This window comes from Lissotriton helveticus, chromosome 2_1, assembly GCF_964261635.1.
Source record: "Lissotriton helveticus chromosome 2_1, aLisHel1.1, whole genome shotgun sequence".
Classification (NCBI taxonomy): Eukaryota; Metazoa; Chordata; class Amphibia; order Caudata; family Salamandridae; genus Lissotriton; species Lissotriton helveticus.
This window is the reverse complement of record NC_136059.1, coordinates 572,120,755-572,133,687: the sequence shown is the minus strand read 5'-3', so window position 1 is coordinate 572,133,687 and position 12,933 is coordinate 572,120,755. Positions and strand designations below refer to the sequence as shown.

At 41.9% G+C, this 12,933-nt stretch overlaps 1 protein-coding gene across 4 annotated transcripts in view; it reads right to left on the bottom strand.

The window, feature by feature from the left end:
• The window catches only part of FAM169A (family with sequence similarity 169 member A), a 502,597-nt gene that overhangs the window by 343,908 nt on the left and 145,756 nt on the right, over positions 1-12,933 (bottom strand). For all 4 annotated transcript variants that reach the window (XM_078675250.1, XM_078675251.1, XM_078675252.1 and 1 more), the window contains exons 3-4: positions 11,842-11,941; positions 8,385-8,470 (exon numbers count right to left, since the gene is read on the bottom strand). In XM_078675250.1, coding sequence (XP_078531376.1) covers positions 8,385-8,470; positions 11,842-11,941 — 186 coding nt within the window. The remainder of the gene's footprint in view (positions 1-8,384; positions 8,471-11,841; positions 11,942-12,933) is intronic.

The window sequence follows — 12,933 nt, the reverse complement described above, 5'->3', positions numbered from 1 at the left end:
TTCCCCTCTTGAAATGGCCTCGCTTCGAAGTTCAGGTAGAACAGTGAAGAGCAGCGTCAGTGCTAAATTCCATAAGGTGGGTCTCTGTCTAGAGTGGGACAGGGGGCACAAAATAATGGGTTAAATTGTTACCCAGAGTGACTAACACTGATTTAGATTATTTGCAAGGATTCCTCCTAATCGAAGTTGGGTTTTAGGTTGACTGGGTTATGAGCTCTAGTCAAGCAGCAACCACAATCCTAGTCAGGGTAAGAACAGGTAAACCATGAACTAACCAGTGCTCACTCTCTGGTAGCTTGGCTCAGAGCAGTCAGGTTTAACTTTAGATGCAATGTGTAATGTATTTGCGCAACATTTCCAACAGCAAACCAGTCAAAACACCACACGGAAAGATTCCACACCAGGTTAAACACATAGAACCTGGTTTAATAAATAAAACAGTACCAAAACGACAAAAATCTGATAAGCAGAATTTGCGAAATTCATTTTTAAAGATTAAAAAGTAAAATAAGTGCTTAGAAGCAAAAAGCGGTTACTTGGGATATCCGGTTGCACCAACCGGGGCAAAGTCGAAAGTTCAGGCCAACCGCGAAGGCGCACAAGCCGGATACAGGGACCCAGTTAGGCCAGCTGAACAAAAGTACCTTGAACCAGGCAGCATAGACGTCGAAGATACGGGCCGCAGCTGATGCGATGTGTCGGTGACGATCAACAGAGTGGGGGCAATGCGATAGTCCTGATATGCACAGCAGGGATGATGCATCAGCTTCAATGAGAGAAGAGCTGGGATGCAGAGATTCGTCGTCGAGGATGACGTCAGCGGAGATGCGTAGACCTTGTGTAGTGGTGGTTCAGAAGGTGATGCGCTGGCCAAGCCACGCATCAGACGCAAAGCGCCGGTTATGGTCACGAAATAGGAGTGATTTGCTGGTTCCAATCCATGCAACAGGAGCAATGTACCACTTCCGATCCACTCAACAGGGGCGATGCGCCGGTTATGATCCACGTGACAGCACTGATGCACCAGTTCGACAGAGGGTGTGTGGGGTTTTCTGGAGAAAACACCTTAGGCCTCACATTCAAGGGTCCAGGTCTGGGGTGGCACCACTTGGCAGGGCAGACTCACAGATGGCAGAGCCCAGGTGCAGATGCAGGTAAGCTGGAAGTCTTTTATGTTGCTGAGACTTCAGATCAGGAGGCCAGACAGCTAGTAGTCATTGGAATCACTCTGGGTTCAAGTGATGCAGGTCCTTCTCACCCAGGTAGGGGGACAGCAGCAGCATGGCAACACAGCAAGGCAGGAGTGAAGCAAACCTCTAGTCTAACAGAGCAGCAGTCCTTCAGCAGCACAGCAGTCCTTCCTGACAGAGTCTTCACAGGCCCAGAAGTATACTGAAGTCATGATGTCAGAGGTCCAGTACTTATACCCAGTTGTGCCTTTGAGTGGGTGAGACTTCAAAGACAGTTCTTTGAAATGCACAGAGGTCCTCTCTTCGTCTCTTGGTTCCAGACACACTACAGGGGGATATGCAGCCCTTTGTGTGGGGCCAGGGCACAGCCTATTCAGGTGTAAGTGAGGCTGGGTCCAGCTCCTCCCTCCCATTCTCCCGGGGTGGCCTATCAAGTCACGCCTAAGCTCACATTGTTTGTAGTTGTCTAGGCAGAATACACAAAGCCCAGATGTCACACTCCCCAGACATGTACCAGATATAGGCAGTAGGCACCAAATAGCTAAAGTAAGAACATGGCAACTTTCTAAAAGTGGCATTTTCAGAATTGCAATTTAAAATCCGACTTCACCATAAGTTTGGGTTTTAAATTGGGATTCCGGAGATACCAAACTTGGAAAGTATATCTCTACACAATTGAAATTACACTTAGACAATGTACTAAGGTAATCCCAATTTTATAATATGCCAGAGATAGGCCTTGCAGTGGTGAAAAACAAATTTGAGAGTTTTTCACTACCAGGACATGAAAAACTTAGAAGTACATGTCCTGCCTTTTAAATACATTGGCCCTGCCCTCTGGATTGTCCAGGGCGTAACTTAGGGGGTGAGTTATATGTATAAAAAGGGAAGGTTTGGACCTTGCAAAAGGTTTATTTTCCCGAATAAGCTGGTGCAGACATGTGCAATAGTTACAATGTGCACACCATTAAAAGTGTATATGTAAATGCCATAAACCATTTTAATCCAATGAAATCAATTTATTCCTAATGTTCCTCATCTTGTTTCAATCTTCTTCAAAGTTTACATCAAGACATCGTGCGTTCAATGTACATATGCTTGCAAATAGCCAATCCAGGCCTATTACAGCAGTACATCGAAATACACACAAACGTGAAGTAACTACAGCGTTGTTAACCCAATGCATTTCGGGACGTAGCCTTCTTCAGGGGTCACTGTAGTATAAAGAGAGCATGTAAGATCTTGTGATTCATAAATTTTTTCAAATCAAATATAACATAATTTTGAAACATGTTGGTAACTTAAATAAAACTAAGCAACTCACTTCGACTCTGTGAATTCCTTAATCCAAAGATCATAACAAAAATATGATATCAACAAGCAAGTAGTCACCTCCTGAAAAACTAAAGTAATGTGTAAAAACCATATGTATAATGCCTTGTACAATGAATATATCTAGTGTACAGACCCAACATGCAAAAAAGCAAACCTATGTGTGCATAGTACCATCTAAACGTGCTTTAAAACCGACGTAACCTGTAAATCAATGTCTTAGCGTTAAACTGCATTCCTTCGGTGAGATAATTATCGTGTTCCAAACTGATTGACTAACCGTAACGGGCAGATTCAAAGAAAACCTCATCAGACAGGTGAAACTATCCCCTTTATAATGTGCAATGTGATTGACCCCAACCTTGTGCTCAAAAGTCAATGTAAACCAATGAAAATTAAAATGAAAGAAATACGTGACCTCATACTGAAAAAATAAGAACAAAAATACGAATCAATGAATTCCTGTACCAAAACATGAGTAAAGACTAACCGCTATATGTATCAACAAACCATTTTGCATTTCCTAAATAGCGAATTTTAAGGAATCGCTATTTAGGAAATGCAAAACGGTATGTATGTACAAAATCGCTTTCCAATAGCGATTCCTTAGCATTCCTTAATTTGAGATTAGCAAATTGTCAATCGCAAATTACCCCTTCATTTCCATGGGCCAGGAGGCGCATAGGAATGAAAGTGCAATTTGCAATTAGCAATTTGCTGTCGCAAATTAGGGATGTTTCCAAGGGTGCAGGGGTGTCTCAAGAACACCCTGCTGCACCCCTGAAAAAGACATTTGGGGGCATATGGCGCACATACATGCCCTAAGGGCATGTATGGGCGTCATATGGCACCTTTGGTTTTTATCAAAAAAGATATTTGATAAGAATTCGCAAATTACCACCAACTAGAAGTTGGTGGTAATTTGCTAATCCTTAATGGCATTTTTTGCATTTTATTTGTTTGATACATTGCATTTAAGGAATCGCAAAATTTGCAATTCCTTAAGTGCAATCGCAAAATAAGGAATAGCAAATTTTGCTATTCCTTATTTTGCATCAAACTAGTTTGATACATTCCATTTGTCTAATTAGCATTCGCAAAGGCCGAAATTCGCAGAATTTCGGCCTTTGCGAATGCTAAATAGCTTGATACATATAGCGGTCAATATCACAAAAAATAATCCACTAATAAAACATTGCACATCATGAATAAATGTGAATTAACCGGTACATTAATCATTAAGACAAAGCAATCCCACTGATGTGTCTCTGTGTTCTTTGACGAAATGTCCTGACGTAGTTGACATCGTTATTATTGTTTTGAACTTTTTTATTTTTTCAGTCAAAGGGGTGCAACCCGACCTGTGGGATACATCAATAAGACTAATTATAAGCAAAGCAGTCAAATGCAGACCACATGTAATCAAACGTTTGATGAATGCTCACAGGCAAAGTTTCAGGGTGCTACCCTGGTGCGTGCTCCGTCCTAGGCATGCAAAGATGAGAGTGTTTCACTCCCAGGACATGTAAAACGTAGAAGTACATTTCCTGCCTTTTAGATGCATTGCACCCTGCCCACTGGGTTGTCCAGTGTCTACCTTAGGGGTGAATTATATGTATAAAAAGGGATGGTTTACCTTTTGCCAGGTTGAAATGACAGTTTAAACTGCACACACAGGCTTTGCAATTGCATGCCTGAGACATGGTTAGAGGGCTATTTAATTGGGTGGCACAAGTAGTGCTGCAGGCCCACTGGTAGCACTTAATTTACAGGCCCTGGAACATGTAGTGCACTTTACTAAGGACTTATAAGTAAATTAAATTAGCCAGGCTCTTGTTGGCTAATATTACCATTTGTAGAGGAGATAGCATGTGCACCTTAGCACTAGCTAGCAGTGGTAAAGTGCTCAGAGATCGAAACGTCAACAAAAACAAGGTCAGAAAAAGTGGAGGGAGAAGGCAAAAAGGTTTGGGGTGACCCTACAGAGAGGGACATTTTCCAACACCTCCCATCACTTTTTGTGTTAGTCTACTTCCTTACTGTGAGGTGCCACCAAGCTGAAAATCCAGAATTTTCAATCAATAAACAAATGGGCCTTCCAGAGCTTTCACTGGGACTCTAAAAGGTGATCATATATCAACGTATTTCATAGAATATACTTGTTTCCATTAGAAGATTGACAAGGGTAGCAGGAGAGTCTTCCAGGTCAGAAGTGCTATGGGACCAATCAGAGAAGAGCCCAGAGGGAAGACAGGAGGTTCCAGGTGAATTTCAGAACCAGCAGTAGCATAGGTGAGTTGCTTTGCAATGCTGAGACGTATGGATCCTCATTTGTAGTTCGCCCAACGTTATTCCATGTCTTCACCTATGTTGTGTTTTCCAGTTGTCTCACTATTTCCTCCCCCTCTGCAGCTACATTAGCCTTAAAATTTCTTACATTCTGATGCTTTGCAAGTCGAGTGATCCTATTCAGGAGTGTCACAAATTTGCTTATGGTATCATCTTATGTTCTTCAGTCACTGCATTCCTGTGGTTCTGTAATATCTGCATGCCAGCATATCACCAGACTCACTCTTCAGGCTCTCCAGGTAGCAAGAGATTTACTGGTTCTCCTTGACTCGTTACGGGCATGCATTCGTAGAGAGTCTGTAAGTTCCGGACTGGAGTACTGTGTGTGAGTAGATCTAAAGTGCTATTGTCTCTATTGGTAATATCTCATATATAATCCTACTAAGCCGTACTGTAGTGATAGGTTCAAGCCTGATGTCTGTGACTGCTCAGACATAACCACCTCAGATTCCAAATTACTTTGATTAGAAGCAGCCACCTGTGTCTCTCTCTCTCTCTCTCTCTCTCTCTCTCACTCTCGCCAACTCTTACCCCAATTTCCCTAAAAAAAATGTGGGCTCCTGAGTCTATAATCTTATCACACCCATGCATGTCTGTTATGGTGAAGGCTTACAAATTAGCAATGGAATGTAGAAACGTATTCCCTTAAACCCAGAACCTTATAGAGAAGAATCTGAGCTTTTACTTTAGTTATTCTTTGGCTTAAGTTTTCCCCAAAACTTCCTTTTAATGTTTGAGTTTGAAATGTCGGTAAGTCCTACATTCTTTGTTTTCTACTGTTTGGAAAGGGCAAATCAAAGAGCTATGCATATTTTGATTATATCTGTTTCTCAAGTATAATTCATATTTGTCTGTCCCATAAAACTAGGAGATCTGTCACTGCACAGGTGGCAGTAGCCTCTTTGCATCTCTGACCTGTTTATATGGTTAGGGCTTTTTTGATCATTAGATAACTTTGGCCCATGTACTAGGAATCCATTCGCAAAAAGTGGTTGCAAATTGCGAAGCAACCCTCTTACTAGTAGGTCAGTTCGCAAAATCCCCATTCACATGGGTCATATGACAACCTGCCTATGGGGTCTTAACTAGGCATTTGCAACCCCCTGCAATTGGTTACAAACACAGAGATGGTGGCCTGCAAAGGACAGCAGACCACCATTCTTGTGTTTGCATTCCCAAATGTCAACTTTTTTTTAAAGCAGTCAAAGTTTTTTAAAGGAACCAGTGATGCCTTAAAAACAAAAAAAGCCTACTGTTAGGAAAACATCAGGGAGAGCAGGCAGTGGTCCCAAAGACCACTATCTACTCCCCTAGTAATGTCAACATGATTCTCAAAAGGGAATAGGTGTCTAAGGTGTGCTTTGTAAATCAGTTACATCTCCTTTGAGAAGTCGGTAACTGGTTAATGGTTTGCAGTCAGAACTGTAGTCGCAAACCACTGACATACCAAACTGAATCGCAATTTGAAAGGAATGTTTATTTTACAAGCTTCATAACTGCAATTTGATATGGGTTGCAAAACACATTTTACCTCTAGTAAAATGGGTTCTGTAGAACCAATTCTGTAGTCACAAACCCAATGCTTTTGTGAATTGCAGCATGCAGGTCTGGTGATCACAAAATCCTTTAATAGATCCGGCCCATAGCTCTTTATTGTGGGTACCACCACAGAGATGTGGGAGAATACAATATTGTATCCTCCTCTAATTTTTACATCCACGTCTAGGTAAAACTATTAACAATTCTTCCAATACCAACATTCAGGGTAAATTTCTCCCCCAAGTCGTTCCAGCTCTATTTAGGATCTGATATTGTGTTCTGCCCTAGGAAAGGGGACTCATGACATTCACAGTTTTACGAATGGTGACAGTAAACCAGAAAATGTGGAAGACTGAATTCCAGGTGTGTGAGTTGATGCGGGTGGAGGAGATGTTACACATGTTTGAAAATGGATGCCATGTATGAGAGTGCATGTTCATTCTTCGTCCTTCCTCCTCTTCCTTCCTACCTACACCTTTATTTTTTGAGGGGTTTGGGCACTTTTAAAATAACTGTATTTTCTCCTCCTACACGATTCTCCTATTCTCTAATTTTTTGTAGGGGTCCATCATTCTCTCACTTAATCCTCTCTCTACATGACCTGCTTCTGCTTAACTGGGATTAACTTTAGTTCTATTATTTTGTTGTTACAGTGAATGGGTTTTCAATTATTCCGATACTCAGAATTGGTTGCCATTATTTTGTTTTTGTATTAATTGTAAACTGCATGCATGTGAAACAACGTTCAGCACAGGAGGCTCAACTGGCACGAGACTTTATGTGCTTTCTTTGCTACAAGGATTTTGAAGGCAAGTATGGAGTCTAAGAGGAGTCTGGGAGAAGACGACAAGGTCAATTTTGTTGTGAAATATTTGGGTGCTGGTATCAGTGTTCCTGAGACAGATGTACTATTTGTTGTTGGTGGAGATGGGCGCACGGCACCACTTCTAAGCTTTAATGTATGTCAGTTATGAACCAATGTATGTCTTCTCTGCCAACACATTGAGGCGTCAGTAGTGTACTGAAGAAGGTTCCAGGGTTGCTAAATCGGAGTCTACAGCATCCAGGTAAACTATTACATGAGCCTTGAAGTAGGCCATAGTTGAGTTGACAGTGAGTGGAGTGATTTCCATCTGGAGAAAATGCTGTCAATTATGGAGGTAGGATGAAAACAATTTCTGAAGTGTTTCTTCTTTTTACATGCAACCTTACTAGGTACAGTGCTTTGTGGTTACGGGTGGGGAATGCAGTCACCAGGTTGATTATGCCGATGCTGAGAGTAAAATCAACGACTTGAAGGTGGCCATTTCTTTCCTGCAATGGTCTAAAAGTCCAATAAGTGAATAGCACGAGTAGAAGTGTAGCCAGGCTCATTCTATCTTTATCGCAGATCATATCCTAGAAAAGTTCCTACTCCAGTTGAGCATGAAGCGAAACTTCTTTATTCTAGGATTATAACAGATGACTGATAAGTGTCAATTTACATGTATGTTAAGCACCATAAGTCGGCGTTCTAAATTTATGCACCTAAAGTCTGGAACTGCATCCCCGTAACCATCAGAACTGCCTCAACTCTCCTTCAATTCAGGAAAAACCTGAAAACTCATTGTTGTAGTTTTAAATTATACTTTACCAGCAGGCAGCACAAACTGCTCTCGTCCAGCGAACAAGGTGTTGGAATCCTAAATTGGAATCAGTGGTAAGTACTAGCTGCACCACTACAATACAGAGGAGCACCCATATAGTTCCAGAACGTTTCCTTAATTATTCACACAATTTTCGTAAAGGCAAATCTGCAGCACATCAATCAATCAGTATTTATAAAGCGAGGTTAATCACTCAATAGGGTATCCAAACGCTTGCAGGCATCAGAGGCTTGTTCGAACAGCCACGTCTTGAGTGCCATTGTGATATCAGATGTAAAACTGGCATTGTTGTACGTAAGTTCATGTTAAGAGATTTAATTAGATTTACCTTGTGAAGCCCCTCTCTTTGAGGATTCGAAGTTCGCACTATGTCCTCAATAGCCCACCACTGGTCAGCAAGGTAGAGGGCCACAGCTTGAGTGGAAAGAAAGTGAAAAATTAATATTTATATTACATCAGATCATATTACACTCTATGGGGCATATGCATCAAGCCCGCATTTTGCGAAGCCCAAATAGCGAATTTTACGATTCGCTATTTGGGAATTGCGAAATGCTATGCATGTAGGAATGGCAAAAAATGTGCAAGTCACAATTAAGGAATGGCTTCCCATTCATTCCTATGGGCCCTAGGAATCAGTGGGAAATATAGTACCAAATAGATACTCGCAAATTGCGCATGCAATTTCAAGGGAGCAAGGGTGCCAAAAGGACACCCTGATGCATCCCTGAAAGTGCAATTAAAAAACATGTTGCACACAAACATGTGGCATGTTTGTGTGCAACACTGAACTTTGAAAAAAGCACTTTTGTGCATTTTTCAAAGTTATCGCAAATTACCATCAACTTTAAATTGATGGCAAATTGCATTTCTCAATAGCGAAATTGCAACAAAAAAAAAATGTTGTTGCATTGCATTTAGGGAATCGAAATGCAAAATCACAATTTAAGTAATCGCAAATTTTGCAATTACTTAAATAGCGATTTTTGCATTGGGGATGATGCACCCCAAATGCAAAAAGTGCAGTTGCAAAGGTGCAGCTTCTGCCCCTTTGCGTCCGCAAAAAGCAATGATGCATGTGCCTCTTTAACTCTAATATTGTGGTGAAATTTCAAGCAATGTAGAACGATCACTAGAAGAATATCCAGCCTGTATGTCTCATGCATACTATTATACAATCATTGTGTGTCAATTAGTGGCACGCATTCATCTCTCTAGTTTTAAGTGTTCTGCTGTTTAGTAGACACAGCACAGCTGATGATTAAAACAACAATCCTAGCACATATGTGCCAGATTCATCACCTAGTTTTTTAAAGTTAATTCCATGTCAAAATGATTTGATAAATGCCCTCCTGAGCTTTTAACTAGCACAACATTAGCTGTGGAAACATGCACAGCCAAGGGCACATTGGTCTAGCATTGGCAATGAGTTATGCAATCTTATGGAGATTTATTTTGTGCAAGTGCCTGAATACTTTAAAATCATGGCATGATTATACATATTTTCAGCACCACACTCTCAATACTCCAGGGCGCATTTATTTTGGGGGACCTGTGCTGGGTTAAGATAGCAGAATAAACATTCACTTGACGGCTGTGACATTTCAGGGTGATAGAGGAAGGAGAATATACCAGTGTGATATTTTCTAGGAATCTCAATGGAATTAGAGTTTCAAAATATGAACTAATATTTACTGTTGTCTATCACCTTCGAGTTCATCAGGAGACTTGCAACATGTATATATTCTTTTGTATCAGGGGTTTAAGAAATCACAACATGCTTTGGCATTTTTTTTAACTGCCCTTGATGAAAAGAAGAGGGGTCTGGGCTTTCCCTATGCACTCTGCACTCTCCACTCCCTATGCACTCTCCACTCCCTATGCACTCTCCACTCCCTATGCACTCTCCACTCCCTATGCACTCTCCACTCCCTATGCACTCTCCACTCCCTATGCACTCTCCACTCCCTATGCACTCTCCACTCTCTATGCACTCTCCACTCTCTATGCACTCTCCACTCCCTATGCACTCTCCACTCCCTATGCACTCTCCACTCCCTATGCACTCTCCACTCCCTATGCACTCTCCACTCCCTATGCACTCTGCACTCCCTATGCACTCTGCACTCCCTATGCACTCTCCACTCCCTATGCACTCTCCACTCCCTATGCACTCTCCACTCCCTATGCACTCTCCACTCCCTATGCACTCTCCACTCCCTATGCACTCTCCACTCCCTATTATGCACTCTCCACTCCCTATGCACTCTCCACTCCCTATGCACTCTCCACTCCCTATGCACTCTCCACTCCCTATGCACTCTCCACTCCCTGTGCACTCCCTATGCACTCTCCACTCTGCACTCTCTATGCACTCTCCACTCCCTATGCACTCTCCACTCCCTATGCACTCTCCACTCCCTATGCACTCTCCACTCCCTATGCACTCTCCATGCACTCTGCACTCTCCATGCACTCTGCACTACCTATGCACTCTCCACTCTGCACTCTCTATGATGCTCTTCAGCGCTTTGCAGTGCGGTTAGGATATGAAGCGCTATATAAATTCAACTGTAATGCATTACGAAAAATGCCAAACCATGAAAAAACTCCCTGTTGCAAATCTTATGAGCAGTTTTACAAGTGTCTCACGAGGGGCACGAGATGCTTAGCCCATACGAGTCTATTTAGGCCGTTTGGGTACTGAACACCCGCAGTTTTAAGGACATTATTAAAACGGACTGTAAAGTCGAACTGAAAGAATGAAAAGTTATGCATGCTGCAACAAAGGGGATCAGCCGAGCAATTTCACATCAGACAAACCACTGCGTAGTCCTCACTACAAATAAAGGGGCAAAAATTTGTTTTAGCGCCCATGCACTTGATGAACAGCCAGATCGTGGCCTGTGTCTTCATCATGTATTTTTAACTAACGTACACTGAATTCACGTGCTCCACCACTAAAAAACAAGCACTCACCTGGGCTTCCTCGCATGGAATGACCAAAACAAACACAGAAGGAAAAAAAACGAAGCTTCGCCCACCGCCGCGATGACGACATCGCAGAGGCGGAGAGGGAAAAAATCGCGGGAACGCCCCCGAATCTGGTCCGGCCTTGACGGACAGATCCGGCTCCCAATGGCTAGCCTCCATTTATGGAGCTAGCTAATGGGAGGTGGGGGACGTTCCAATAGCCAATATGGTAAACAAAAGATTTCACCTGCGCGAACTGCTTGCGCAGATCGCCAGGTCGAAACCTAAAAAAGAACATCACACTATCTTTAGGCCATTGTTGTAGGTTTCTGATGACGGAGCCTGCAGGTACACAGCCGTAGGAAACCCGAGGGTCTACCTGACTCAAAGTAGAGTAAGTGGATGAAATGTTTGGTGGACATGGCACAGCACAACCTGTACTACATTGTTTGCCAACCTCTAAATCGGGAAAATACAACCTATGACTGTTAAAGAAGGCCATAACTGTGTTCTGACAGGAAAAGAACAACAGAATCAAAATATGGAGTACCTAGAAATCAGAATCATCAAACAAGTTTTGAACTGTATTTCTATATTTTCCTCCTCTAATGCACAGATTCAGAAAAAAGAATCCAACATTCTGTGGTTAATGAAAAACAATGCTTTCCTAAATTGGAATAAAAGTGAATATTTAAATGCAGAAAGGTGAATTGTACAGTTATCTTTGTTGGGCTTCATTCAAGCTCAGGATGCATTTAACAGCTGCAAGGAAACTTTATCGCGTTTTAACATAAAAGTATTAAAAATGAAACCTGTGAGTGTGTCTTCTGGTGTAAACAGTGCGAGCACCTTGTGCGTCTGGTCCCCGCCATAGAGAGGTACAAAGCCCACCATCGACAAACTGATAGGAATCTGGAAAAAAAAGTTGGAGGTTGAGGGTATACAAGAAAAGCCTGACCAAGGCTTTTTCGCCACATGATCAGCTTAATGCACAAGTTAAGAACATAGTATTTATTACGGACATAAAATATGGTTTCAAAATATATATATGGATGATGATCTATTTATGTTTCTATGCATGGGGGATTCACATAGCATGAACCTCACCGACAGGAAGCAATGTCTTTTGTTTATATTGTTATGTTTATCATACAAATGTTAACATGCAAATTACAGTCAAAATGTCATCAGCACGGGAGAATCAACGTTAGATAGTAGAGGTTAAAGAAAAAATGCCTTAAAAGAGAATTTTCCAGCACATATCTATACCCTCACGAGTCCTTCTGTGCAACTACCTCTCCCCCATACCACCTGACGTATCTTTAAAACCTCAGGCATAAACCTTGGCGTACACTTGAAACATTCACGACAAACACAGCTACAAGCAGACTGATTTCAATCGATGAGATTCTTTGCACATTACTTAGACACTGATATTAGCGGCTGTCCTCAGCAAGCGTACCTACTGGGACAATCTTCTATTGAGTCTACAAACTCTTCTCCGTGATTAGACAAAGTAGTAAACTTTGCGTCAAGGACTGTTTATCATTTTGCCAAGCACAGTCCTAGCTCTGAAGACCATCATGAAGCCTAAGAATGGAAATACAAAGCAATTCACAGATTCCCCCATACTGTCGCTTTAATCCTTAGCAGATACGTCCCAGCTTGGAATTTCCTACTCAGCCAACATTAATCTCCTGGTCACATCCAAACCTCCATGTGGTTCTTCCAGAATTCAGTTCTATTTACTTGGAGGGAGTCCTGCACAGGAATTCTCTTTCGACTGAAATGTATGCTCCCTTTCTCGCTCTCTTTCTATCTGCTAGACACCTTTGAAACTTCTCCCAAAGGAACATCTCATATTGGAAATATCCTAACTGTCATAGACATTTTTACCGTACTTG